Source organism: Struthio camelus, chromosome 1 (genome assembly GCF_040807025.1).
Source record: "Struthio camelus isolate bStrCam1 chromosome 1, bStrCam1.hap1, whole genome shotgun sequence".
Classification (NCBI taxonomy): domain Eukaryota; kingdom Metazoa; phylum Chordata; class Aves; order Struthioniformes; family Struthionidae; genus Struthio; species Struthio camelus.
Genome location: NC_090942.1, coordinates 193,869,614 through 193,883,357, shown reverse-complemented (window position 1 = coordinate 193,883,357; position 13,744 = coordinate 193,869,614). Strand labels below are relative to the sequence as shown.

Genomic DNA, 13,744 nt, shown 5'->3' with positions numbered 1-13,744 from the left:
TTAAAAATGTTTCTTTTTGAAATTTTAAAAGAGAGCCTCTACCTAGCATAGTAGAAGGTTCCAAGCTAATCTTCATCTGGCGATCCAGCCAAACCAGGGGGCATGGTCCCAGCCCTCTTTAGTATACCCACCCCTTTTTCAGCTGCAGCACTAGAGCCATTCGTAGCAACTCTGTATAATTTGAGATGAGGATGGGTAAAAGCGTTTCGCTAACCATCTGCTTTATTTTCAGAGTTTCCCTGAGACTTTCATGTAATTAGTGTTTCCTCTAGTGTTGATGCCTGATCATATATAGCTCCTGTGTTGCATTTTACTGAAAGCTTTATTGGTGCATATGCATCAACTAGCACGATTGTTTTGAAAACTGGCTCTTTTAGCCGTCAAAACTTGTATATCTTGCGCAGGCAGTAGGGCCTCAGATGCTCTGTGGGGCATGAGACTAAGGGAAGAGCATAGTTTGCCAGTGTTTCTGTAGCGAAGATGAAGGTGGCTGTAATCTGTCCCCTTCTTATGAAAGCGGCTTGTGGCTCTTCAGTTTCCTGTGCAGCTTGCAAATGCTGCCTCCGGCATAGTTTAGTTTGGGTGATCTTCCTTTGTTTCTGCTTTACGCAGAAGAGCAGATGGCTCTTCCATTCAACATGAAAGTGTATCACCAACGAGGGTGTGTTTCTTTCTTTATATGTAGGTTGGGATCAAAAAAGTCTTTGCTGAGGTCCTTCCTTCTCACAAGGTTGCAAAGGTCCAGGAACTCCAAAATGAGAGGAAGAAGGTTGCGATGGTTGGTGATGGAGTCAATGATTCCCCTGCGCTAGCCAGGGCTGACATTGGAATTGCAATTGGAACAGGCACTGATGTTGCCATTGAAGCAGCAGATGTTGTTCTTATCCGAGTGAGCACTGCAATTTTGACCTGTCCCCTTTTGTCATTGATGCTCCTCTTTTTAGTTTGCTATTCTGAGGACTGTATGTGGAAAACCTTTTCACTGCTCTTCTGTCTTACAGAATGACTTACTGGATGTAGTTGCCAGTATTCACTTATCAAAGAGAACAGTACGAAGAATACGCATAAATCTGATTCTTGCCTTAATTTATAATCTGCTTGGAATACCCATAGCAGCAGGTAGGTGACTGCCAGAGCTCAGTGGAAGACAGCAGCACAGTTGAGCTCTGTGATGCCTCTTACAGGATTTCTTTCTCAAGCACCTGAAGGGAAGTTTGTGGAGCCTTTAGAGCTTGGCAAAAGGAGAAAAAAAATATTGATTTTTTTTTCATGCTGGTAGAAGAAATTTTTCTTCCCCAAATTTTAACCTCTTAGGAATAAATTCCTATATGTTAAAATGAAACCCAGGGTATTATTTCACATAGCAGTACTTGGAAATTAGTTTTGTATATTCAAAACGAGCTCTAATCAGAGATCTCATCCCAATTCTGGGTGCTCTCTCTTTTATTCAGTCACACACTTTCTCTCATGCTGCTTGCGTTCTCTGTGCTTCTGTCAGACATCTTCTCAGGCTCCAGATTTCTCCTTAAAATCTACTTCAAGTAATCCTCTTCTCCTTTATCAGTAATTTTACCGTACTTTGTCTGGACCATTACCCTGTCCTTCTGTTGCTTTTGCTCTGTTTCATACGTGCAGAATAGCTGGAAGAGACAATCAGTCTTACCTTGTGGTTACAGTCTTATATAGCTGAGTCTGTGCAAGGATCATCCCTTGCACCTGAAGAGACATGTTTAAAAATAAGTAAATATATGTTGACCTATGTGTGTTTATGGAGTCTCAGCAAGTCACTCTTTAGGACTACCAATCTGTTCTGTAATTATACAGGAACAGAAGTGCCTGCATTGGGATGGGCTGCACCAGCTGATGATGTGTCCATGTTCTTTTCTGCTAGGTGTGTTCATGCCTGTTGGCCTTGTGCTTCAGCCTTGGATGGGGTCAGCTGCAATGGCAGCTTCTTCAGTGTCTGTAGTGCTATCTTCCCTGCAGCTGAAATGGCAAGTTATCTTACACTAAGCAATTGGAGAACCATAGACAGTACAGCTGATGGGACAGCAGAGATGGTAGAGACGGCACTTTGAGCTTTGTATGCCCAAAAGTGCCTGATAGTCTTTTAGCTTGGGGTTGCTTTGTCTAATCCTTGGCTTAGAAGAAAAAAGAAATCTTTGAAAGCATCATGATTCTGTTCCTTCAAATGCTCAATGAGACCATTAACTTGAATAAAAACTACATATGTGCTTATGTGTGTTTGCAGGATCAGCCCTACCGCTACAAGGCTTTTTCTCCCCCCCGAAAAAGAAATCTCTTCATAGCTATGCGAAAGATGAGACATTTCCATTAGGGTTTATTTTATTCTCCACTTTTTTCAGTCTTAAGCTGATGTGTTTAGTGCTGGGCATCTTTATGGTCACATAATTGGCAAATCATCCAGAACATTTGGCTTCAAGGAAACCATATTATAATATGCTCTGTGGGATAATTATCTTTCTAGAAGCTTCACTTCAAATAGATAGAAGTTTAGTTCCAAAGAACACAATAATGTGTGTGAAGAAGACCATACATACTTGCTATTGCTGGGCTTTTTTTTGACCTGGAACATATCAAATTAGGAAATGTCTCTTAGGTCATCAAATCCATTCCTCTGCAATTGCTGGAACTGCCTACTATGAACCCTTTGATAATTCAGCAAGCTCATAATTTTTCTTAAAGCACCTTGTCTTGAGAATCTCTCTTTTCCCATTCAAATGCCTTAATGCTGTATGACCAGTACTCTTAGCCATTAAACATTGCTTCTAAAGTGCAGCTACCACGTAGATTATCAAAAGTGTCTGATATGTTCTAATGCTGAAGTTGCTTCTGTAAATTGACCTTGTGATACTAAACTTCCCTCCTTCTCTTCTTAGTTACAAGAAGCCAGATGCAGAAAGTTATGAAGCACAAGCTCAAGGCCGCATGAAGCCACTTACTCCTTCCCAAATCAGTGTTCATATTGGAATGGATGATAGGAGGAGGGATTCATCCAGAACGGCTCCTTGGGATCAGATTAGTCAAGTGTCTCTCTCTTCCTTGACTTCAGACAAGCTGCCAAGACATAACGATTTTGTAGAGGAGGAAGGTGACAAATGGTCATTACTCATGAATGAAGATGAAGAACAGTACATCTGAAGCATTGTATTCTTAGCAGAACAGAAACCATTCTTACCCGTCAGTGACAGGAAGGACTGAGTTATGCCATCAAGAATTTCAAGCTGTAGGAGAAGTCATTCTTTCAACTCGCACAACAATTGCTACTCAGTTCAATGTTGGGTTGAATGGATTGTGGTTTTTCAGGTCACTGGTTACTTCTAGTCTTTGACAGGATCTGAGGCTCTAAAATGAACTGGCTCCTTTGCACACAGAAAATAGCAAAATAATGTAAAATTCTAACTGTCAGAGTCTAATAGAATTTCTCTATATTGGACTGTTTGCTGAGCACCAAATTTCGTTCTTTTCTTGCTTACTATCTATTCTTTCAAGAGCACATATAGCAAGAGTATTTTCAGATCTGCCAAATGGTGATTTCTGTGTCAAAGTGAAAACATCCATGGCATAAGGAGCTCTATGGCTGGAAGCTGTATTTTTACACAGAATACTAACTAGGCACGTCATTGTCGGAGCACTTGGGAGCACTTTATATTTAGGATTTGTGTGCATCTTCTTGGACCAAAAATGTTTCAACGTTTAACTGACTATAACTTTCTGAAAGTTCTCTTCCGCAGATTTTCACTTGCTTTCAACTATCACGTTCTTCTGATGCACATTTCCATTGCTGAACTTGTTTTGTGATTCCCATTGCTCTCCTCGTTTTTTTTTTTCTTTTTTTTCTGTCTTCCCACAAGATTTTTTCTTTGACTTATTATGTTTACAGATATTCCTGTTTGGGATAAGATCCTTTAAGTCACTAGGAACTTTTCAGTTCCTGCTGAAATCTCTAAAGGGCAGAGCTATTACTTGTTCAAGTTGGCTATGATTTTTCTCTGGATGCCTTGCAGAATCCCTTGAAGTTCCTGATAAAGGGACAGTTTCTTCGCTTTAGCAGAGTGAAGTATTTATGCTAGTGGAAATGATGATAGTACTTACTATGATGCACCCAAGAACAGAACTAAGCCTAGTGCTGATGTGACTTCAGCATGGCTAGTTGAAGTAAGTTTATTGTATAAGTTAACCCCAACTTGCTTATTGCTTAAAATGGAACCAAAAGGTTAAATGGGAATGGTGAAAAAATGGCTTGAAAGGGTAGGGCTTCTATTTGTTATGGTGTGAATAATTCTTTCTGATGATAGAGCTTGAACTAAGGCTTGAACTAAGGACGTGAAGTAAGAAGATTTGTGGTAACTTGAATTTTAATACAAGTGGGTATTAATGTCTTTAATTGATTTTAATTTCCCTCTTTATTCTAATTTAATGAGAAAGCAAGGGGATAGGCAACTCTTTTTCTCACTTTAATGTCTTTACTAAAGCTTTCCATAATTTTATCTTCCTGAATGTCGAATTCATCCCTTAACGCTTATCTTTAGAGTCTGGACTGTAGAGATCACCGCTTCAGCGCCCTGAATCTGGTCCTGGGGTGAAGTGCTGCTGAGCTGAGGGGCTCAGAAGTCACCAAACCAGAGTTTTATAGTCTGATCTGGAAGTTGACATTAGTGCACTGAGCAAGGTGAAACAGCCACTTAATTCCACAGACTTAAATCTAAAACTGTTTCCAACAGGAGTTCAAATCTTGCTCCTCCTAATGTAAAAATGAACAGCAAGTTAGAAAGGAAAAGAGTTGTGCTTAAAGCATTAGGCAGGTCTTACTATTCTCTCTTCCTCTTAATATTATATTTGAGCTTTCCTTAGAAAACATCCACAGCATTGGCTTAAATATAATTACAATTCAATTTTAAAGCTGTAGAACCTTTTTGTGTGTGTAGCGATTACTTTCAAAGCGCATGGACTTTTAAAACATGCCTTAGGTGCCTAGATATGGCTCCACAGAGAAGATGGTCTACTGTTTCACTTTTTTGTATGTTTTCTTATGGGTGCTTACATAAAACTATTATGTTTTTTAAAAAATACCTCCTTTGTGTCTTGTGTTTGCTTCTTTTGGGGAGAGAGAGCAAAAAAAAAATTTTAGCAGTAATTGTTGGATTGTAGAATTCATATGCAAAATGTCATTGCCAATGAGCAATCTGGTTTATATGACATGGCCTTCAGAAGTCCTTGACTCAACATGCTTCCCCTGACAAAAATAAAAACAAGAAATTCAGCAAATGAATGTAACAGAGCAAGTCTCAGTGCTGTTTGAAGTTGCAAGAAGTTTTGTGGTCGATTCCGACTGAACTAAGACTGACGTCGTTGTAGAGTTGACGTGTTCCCCACTTTTCGAAACGTCGCACCAATCTGCTCAGTCTGCTTGTCAGTTAAGTTTCTGTTTGTTAATGCAAGAAGTATGGAAAATAGAAGAAGACAAAGATCATAATACATATAATAAAATTGCAGCATATATGGGATAAGAAATATTTTGTGGATGATTCATATGACTGCCCTGTGATCTAGTTCAGGCCAGAAAAGCAGGGGAGAAAAAGAGAGAAAGTGTTTTGTTGTATGTTGAGGTCGGTGTGGTTGCAAGCATACCGAAGGGGGGAATTAGGATTCAAAATCATCTTGACAGATTGGACAGAATTGACAAACTTTGCAAATTGGAAAGAGAAGTACTAAAGGTCAGTTTGGCAGAAAAAGAAAGGTCAGGTAGTTGGCTCACGTTCAGCTTGTGACCCCTTCTACTACTGCGAGGCAGCAAAATGGACAGATACACTGAAGTGTATAAAGACTGTATCATCTATATGAGATACAAAATAATTCTCTCTTTCTATTCAGCTCTGGTGAGGCCTCAGCTGAAGGAGCAGGTCTAGTTTTGTATGCCATACTTGCTAGGAAAAGTCAGAGACAGTTCTGAAAACAGCCACGAGACTTAACGGAGGACTCTGAACTGATCCCATTATTCCGTTTGCAAAAGGTGACAGAGGCCTGGAAGAAAGGCTAGCTTTGAGTTTTATTCAATAACTTCAAATAATCTGGAAAATAGGTTAACATTTCCTAACTATATTCGCACACTGACTCAAACTGTAAACTCCTGCGAAACTTGCAGAAGATGCGTAAATGTCTATAAGGAAGTTAGAATAGCTAAACGTAGTCAAGAAATAACAAATTTAAGCCCTAATACTGACACCTGTGATCATATATTCTTGTTAAACCTGCACCACCGATTCATTGGAGGGGTGTAGGAGATGGAGGACAGTATTTGCATTTCTGCATAACATAAGCGATGAGCTTTTCTTGTCTTCAGTGGCAGAGCCCCTCGCAGAGTGGGGCACTGGCCTGGAGCTCGTGCTCCCCTGCCTAAGCTGGATCCGATAAGAGGCTTGGATGAAGGTGTCTGAAAGGAAGGACTCTGCAACTCTAACCAAAATGCTGAGTAAGGACAGGGACAAACTTTAAGCTGATGTCTGGTGAGAGGCTGGCGCCTGCTCAGAGCCAGGACTGGCATCTGGACCTAGATGCTTATGCCTCTTTCTTTTTTTCCCTTCTTTTTTCCGCCCTCCCGACCTTGGTAGGGCACCTACCTTAATTTTTTTCCTTTTAAACAGTGATGGTAATGGTGCCACCTTTTACACAATTGTGCAGCAGTTACTGCCAGTCTGAGCCTAAGTGTTAATGTAGCTGATGATACACAGGGGATCGTCCCGGACATGTGGCAGAGTCACATCACTTGCTTTGAATTTATAGTGCTGTCTAGTTATTTTGCTCTGGGAAATGTGAGTGAGTCTTTTTATTTTTTAAAGGAACACAGAAATCATCTGATGAATAAGATCTTTTGTTTTCATGTTATTTTTAGTGCAGTAGATCATGCTTCACTGTCATACTTCTCATGCTATAGCTTTGCCATAGTTTTTTTTGGTACCTTAAATTTACAGGGAATAAATTAGTCCATCTGTTTAATGTCTTCCTCCCCTCCCCCTGTTTCCAAGCAAACGAACTCAGGCTGATTTCTACCCGAGCCGATTACAGCTTCTCTACGACTACCTGTTCTCACAAGGCGCGCGTTTCCGCCGAAGGCGCTCGTGCGAAGAGAACAAGCGAGTAGGTGGCGAAATTATACGACGGTGCAACAAGGGATGTTCAATCGGATAAGACCGAACTGTCGGATTTAATTATTTCCTCTACCGAGTAAGCCCAAAAGCCCAACAGCAGCGGACTCGGCGTTCAGCGCGAAACCCCTTGCGAGCTGCAACCACAGGAGAGGCGGCGAGGGGCAAAGCTGGCTGGGGCAGGCCGGCGGCGGCGGCGGGGGGCAGCGCTGGCCGGGGGGCCGTGCTGCCCGGCTGCGCGCGGACCGCGGGGTGTCACTGCTGGCCCAGCACGCGCCCCGCCGGCCCAGCCCCGGCGAGACGATCCCCTTCGTGTGGAACCGTGTGAAAATCCAAACGTGTGATGCTGAACGGCGGGGAGGCAAAAAGTGCAAAGGGACGGTTTAAGTCAAATAAATAATACAGCGTGGCTAAAATTTTGGGTTGTGTTGACAACATGTAATCCTGGAGCAGAAGATTTCGGGCAGGTGTTTATTTGCCTTGGGCTCTGAAGTGGTGCCTTGTTTGTACTATGCGGCAGCTAAGTGCTTCCTGAGCTCTGCCTGTGCTGTCCGCTGGAATTACTGTTAGCTTTTCTTTTAGTCGGAGAAGCTGGGATTCGAAAAGCAGAGCACTGCTGTAGCAAGGCTGAAGGTCGTGCCTGTGCACTACGCGCCTAGGACAAATCTGCACGTTTAGATGCGAGTTTTCAAACCTTCCAGGTAGATGAGGGTACAAAACTTTTCTTTTTCGTTTTACGGAGACTCTTAGTCTGGGGGAAGCCACGCTACGGACCCACCTTAAGACCTCAGGATGTGCTTCTGTTCAGGAGAGCACCTAAGCACAGGTGTGAGTCCTCCTGAAGTCACGAGCATGTGTCTGATCTTCGTTGCTTCCCTGCGCTACAGGGGCCTCTCAGGGTGGATATCAAAAAATTCTAGGTGTAAATTTGTATATTTGAGGCCTCTAAACACGTATGAAGCTGTCCAAAATCCCTACCAATTTCTTCAAAATAATCAAATAGACTGGCGTTGAAAGAAGATCGCCCGACCGATCTTTTTTCAACTGCCGTCTCATTTCAACGCTGGGGCCGGTTCAGGACACGCCAGCGCTGTTGGCAAGCGGCAGACCGCAAGCGTGGTGGAAAGCAGCAGCGCTGTCGTTCTCTGTTATTACTTCCATCCTTGCAACTTGAGTTTTTGCTTTTTGGAGCGGGCTCCGCTGCGTAACAGCGGGCTCTTGCCTCGCGGGGTGTCAGGGGGCCGGAGGCAGCGGGTGCCGCTCGGTGCTGGGGAGTGCAAATCTGGTGCTGCTCAGCGCAAATCTGAGCGGCTGGGAGCAACCTGCCAAGCGGGAAACGGCTCATTAAATAGCTACGGTCGCTGATTTGTAAGAGCGCGCGCAGACCATGTAATTACTGTGATTAAGTCAGAGCCACGCTGCAGAGTTGCCACTTGTGTCGGGGATTTTATCTGCTCTGTATGGCAGACGGATCAAAAAAAAAACCATCTAGCGCTGCCAATAGATGCGGGCCACAAGTAAACGGCCCCGAATCTGTTGTTGGATTGTTTCGCTTCGAGAAAACGGAGCTTGTTCAGCAGGTCGTCGTCCTGGGGGCGAGCAGAGGGCGGCGAGGCTGCGGGTAGTTTGCGCTTGCCCGGGAAGCGTTGGGGGGAGCTGCCTGCGCTCGCCGGCCTCTGCTGCCTCCTCCGCCAAGGGTTTTTGTAGTCCTCTTTTATAGTCCTCTCCAAATCTCGCTGGCTGGAAAGGGTCTTCTCCCGCATCCCACGAGCAAACCAGCCGAGCCTGTGCCGTGCCGCACCGCGTGCCCTTGCAGCTCCCTCGCCCCCTTTTCCTTCCCAGCCGCCTGCTGCAGCGCTGAGCAGCCCCCGCTCGCTCGCCGGCCGCGTGTCCTGGACCTGCGGTGGTTTCCGCTGTGCTTCTGCGGGGAGCAGGCACGGAGGCGTAGCCGGCCACCTTTTGCAGGAGTTTTGCTGGGCAGGCAGAAAAGCTGCCGCTCTTCGGAGGGATGCCGGGCTCTGCCTAATGCAAACTGCAGGTTTCTGCCTCGCAGCTCGGAGCCGCAGCCCGGGAGCAGGCAGAAGTCTGCCAGCGCAGGGCAGCTTTCGCAGGAGCCCTTCGCAGCGAGAGTCGGCACATCGATTCCCTTTAGCTGCAGAAGCCGTTACCCGCCTCTTAATGGCAATAGCAACAACTCTGCCTGCTTAAGTGGAAGAGAGGAAACTGGAGAACTGGACGGAGACGGAGGGTGCGTGCGTGTCCCCGTGCCCTCAGGCGGGCAGTTTGCCAGATTTCTTCCCGTTCCCCGCAGGCGGTGCAGCGGGTGCTGCATCAGCCACGGGCCGGGGCAGGCTGTTTGCAGCGCACTGCTGGGGTTTCAGCCCGCGCCCACCGCGTGCGCAGGCCTGCACAGGGTGCTGGGGTGCACGGGGGTGCTGGAGAGCACAGGGGTGCGCAGGGTGCACCGGCGTGAGCAGGGGGGTGCACAGGGGTGCGCAAAGGGGCAGCACTAACCACCCCCGACATGATGCATCTCCACACCAGGCTGCCCGCCAGGGAAAGAGGGGGAGCTGCCTGCGCGCGGCCCATCATTGCCGTTGCTATTTAATTCTCTGCTCATTTATAAAATGCAAACCCTGATATGAGATAAGATAATATAAGATAAGAGCGCTTTAAAGGCAATAAAAAGTCAGGTCACTTCCAAGAGGGAAGCGTTGGCGGCATTTCACACGGGCCGAAGGGAGACGCAGAGACGGTGCGACCTGGCCCCTGTGGGACCTTGTGCATCCCAGCCTGCCCCCTCGCCGCCCCCTGGGCTCGTCCTCCAAATTGCTTGGCTAGTTTGGAAAACAAAAAAATTAATTAAAAGAATTGAATTTAAAGGAGCTGAATTGACTTGGTAAAAGCAAGTGAACAAACGAGAGGAGCCACCAGCAGGCGAGTCGTTTCGTCTCTGCTTCAGGTACACGCAGTTGTCTCCTCCTACAGCTGCTTCCCCGGCCCCATCCTCACCACCAATCCTGCCATTATGTTTTAGCACCTTGTACGAATAAGTCATGAAAGAGACACCTTGGAAAGCCCTGTGGTAGGAAACCTGAAGAGCGAGGAAGTGAGCTGACTTAAAAGTTTGGCCAAAGCGTATGTATCAGCTGCGTGTTACAGTCACCCCGCTGCGCTCACTGCAGTGCCGCCCGTGAACGCTGCTCTTCCACTTGCTTCCGCGTTGATTAAAAAAAAGCACGTGCTAGAAACGGCCGTCGAAGCAACGGGAACGACTGCAGGTACATCAGTTTCGCCACTTTCCCCGTTTCCTTTGCCGTGCTGTGCCCGCGCGCCCCTGGCGCTGTGAACGCCCACAGCGTTTTTGCAACGCGGACACTAGCTGCTGCAGGCAAAAAACCCTTTCAGCACCGGAGAACCAGCAAAGCGGAGGCAGGAACGGCGAGCCGTGTCAGATGGCCTGCTCTCGTTATTCCGGCTAGCTCTTCTGTGCAGGCAGCCTCTTGACACAGTCGCTTGCAAACAGGGCAGCACCAAAGTAATAGCGAGAAAGCGCTAGCACGTTTTCCCCATGGGCAGCTTCACCCTGCTGTGCAGGGCCTGTGCAGCAAATCCCATGCGTGCTCACCAAATCAAGCCTTGCACGCTCATGCATGGCATCTCTGCATGTATTTCACACCTGGAAATCCCAGGCAGAGAGGTGGCCGGGGAATGGAAAAGGGACTTAAACTGTCCAATATGAATAATTTTAATTATTTCATTCTGGCTAACAGCAACCCACAATCAAGGGGAGTGAAGGCAACTTGTTATTTCCCGATAACTTAGCCGTGACTGTAAAAATGTTTTTTTAATTGAGGTGATTATACATGGCCCTTTTCTGATCTTTATGGTTCTCAGCTATTTGCCCACAGCTAGTTTGCCTGCCTTACCCTCTTTTTACCTGAAACTCAGCAATTCCACATAACTTATTTTAAAATAATGTGTTTTTAATAGAGGCTGCATGGGTTGGAAAAACAGGATGACTGAGCTTTTTTGAAATGAGGAAGCAGCCAGTGGCAAGACCTCCATGTTGTTTATTTGCATATGAATGGGAAGATTTAAGGGAAGATGTTATTCCTGCTTAACAGAAAGTACATAAAGTCATTTGGATCATAAAGATTAGGTGGGTGTATTTCTATACAATGAAAGCCCAAGAGCACAGCCTGCCAGATAATTATCACCCTTGTGCTGGATGAGCCATACCTTGGCTGTTACTCCAAAAGAGGCCTGAAAACATTGGAGGAAAAAAAAAAATAGAATCAATGGTCTTTATGGTCTCATCTCAAAATTACAGGCTGCAGATCATTACAGTCACTAGCAGTGTGTCGGCCCGGGGATTTCACGTACCGCACACTGCACTCTCCGTTCCACCACCGTTCCTGCCATGGTTCGTCACTGCTCTCGGGGAGGGGTGTAGCGTCTGGTTCGTCACTGCTCTCGGGGAGGGGTGTAGCATCAAGAACGGTAGACCCTCTTATTCACTGAACCCAGGACCGGTGATAACAGCATAACAACTTACAGCCCTGCAAGCCACTGTGCCCCTACAGCTCTTCGTTCACCTGCTTCCTCAAAAAAATTAGGCAGTCCCTCATGCCTGGGTTTCTTTCCATCTCACCTTTCTCCCCTGCCCTGTTTTCCACACTAAGCAAGTTACTTCACACTAAGCGGGTTATTTCTCATTCACTCTGTTATCATTTTCAGGTTCTGGCTCAGACGTTTCTACCTTATGCCAATCTTTTGTCTTAGTTACTAGTTTCTCTTTTAAAATACTAGTGCAGGATTTGGAGAAGTAACAGAGAGCTCATGTGTGAAATGTGACTGCAAAGAGCTGCAGAAAGATGTATCCATCTGGTTTTATAAAGAAAATGGTATGGCTTTTAAACTGCTGGAAAAGCTTTTTCATTGCTTCATGCATGGCCCAGCTCCCATTTCCCTCTGTCTTCATTAGCACCTGGCCAAATTCCAATTCATTTTGAAAATAATTAATGGCATAAAAATTATCCTTATTAGTGTTATTCAGCCCCAACTGAATTTAGCACAAAAGCAATTACCAGAGAGCTGGTAGATGGCTTTCCTACTGAAAAAAAGATTGGCTTTACTACAGAAACAGCAGGGAACCGGCGTGCTTCCCATGGCCCCAGACAGCCGAGGAATGCATTTCTGCCACCAAAGCCCATGTGCAAGTTCAGTTTCTGCTTCCTTACGTGCTGTTGGCCTCATTGCCTGGCCTGTGCCAAGCATCATGTGGCATCGTGTTGGGAACAAATTTCCCAGGGCCATTCCTGTCACTGGTTGGGAATGTACTGCTTGCTCCTGCTTGTAAAAGCTGAAAATTGGAAATAGGTAATGAAAGTCAACCAACATTTACCTGCCTTTTTCCAAGTCACTTTTTTAACTAAGAGGCTTTTAATAAAGAAAGAGTAGTGTGTTAAGAACCTATGCTGGTGGGAGCAATTCGATTCACCCTTGCAGAGGCAATTCAGACATATGGATGCAGTTGTCTCTGCTCTCTCTGGCATGCTCAGAGGCCTCCGTCTTCTAGCAGAAATGTTTTCCCCAGGTTCGGTGACTACTTCTGAAAAGCAGAGTTGCTACCTAGGTGCAATACGTTGACTGAAATGGCAAACCCATTCTAGGGTCAGGCTGAGTTCAATACCCATAAGTAGGTATCTACCCAACACATAGGTATCTACCAGCACACCGGGTGTCCGAGCTCCTTCCACGGCCTGCCGAGATCCAGTCTGTGGTGTCACCAGAGCCTTTCACTGCGGGGTCATCAAGGCTGACCTCGATGTGTGTCCAGAGGTGCCACCTCTGCTTTCCCATTGGCACAACCCTGGGGCAGGAACATCTCTGGGAGGCATGGCCAGACCCAAAGACACCTGCCTGAGGCCTTGAGGGCATCCTTCTAAAGCAGCTAGTGCATGCACCGAAGACACTATGTATTCCTGAAATACTTTGAAAGGCCTATTTAAAAATGAAAGTAATAATGGTAAAAAATAGTATTGTTTTAGGGCTGTGCCTAAGCCTTGTTAAACCTTTTGCTTAACTGTGTCCAAAAGCTATTATTCTCAGATATTTGGGAAAACACGCAAAACACAGTAAGATCCCAGCTACACTGTATTTTTAGCTGTATTATGGGACAGCTATGTTATAACTGGTGCAGCGTTATTGCTAATGTAGTGTTTTGTCATCTGGACTTTCCCACATAATAAGTACTTTTAAGTACTTTTAAGTACTTGCCTTCTCCCCTCACAAAATAACTGAGAGCTCTATAACAATTGCAACAGCTACAAATATTTGTCATGATGTGTAAGCAACTTCCAGCCTGGCTTCCTGCAAACTTTTTGGGATAGGAAAGGGACCCGCCTTTGCAGGTCTGCCATGACACAGAAACACATGTAGCTGGGACTGGTTGGGCTGGCTCTTCACGTCCCAAAGATTTAAACTCATAAAAGCAGTTGGAGTCCAGTTCTTTTGTTAGTCTTTAAAAAAAGAAAAAAGATAATGCTGATCTAATGTAGTAAAACGTAAATAGT

General features: G+C 45.4%; 1 protein-coding gene across 10 annotated transcripts in view; it reads left to right on the top strand.

The window, feature by feature from the left end:
* Positions 1-5,093, top strand: part of ATP7B (ATPase copper transporting beta) — a 49,510-nt gene extending 44,417 nt beyond the window's left edge. For 8 of the 10 annotated variants that reach the window (XM_009678584.2, XM_068929914.1, XM_068929913.1 and 5 more), the window contains 4 exons: positions 686-889; positions 1,002-1,119; positions 1,892-1,994; positions 2,901-5,093. In XM_009678584.2, coding sequence (XP_009676879.2) covers positions 686-889; positions 1,002-1,119; positions 1,892-1,994; positions 2,901-3,162 — 687 coding nt within the window. In that variant the 3' untranslated portion in view covers positions 3,163-5,093. The remainder of the gene's footprint in view (positions 1-685; positions 890-1,001; positions 1,120-1,891; positions 1,995-2,900) is intronic. The other 2 variants (XM_009678587.2, XM_068929918.1) reach the window with 2 other exon arrangements.
* Positions 5,094-13,744: the final 8,651 nt, after the last annotated feature.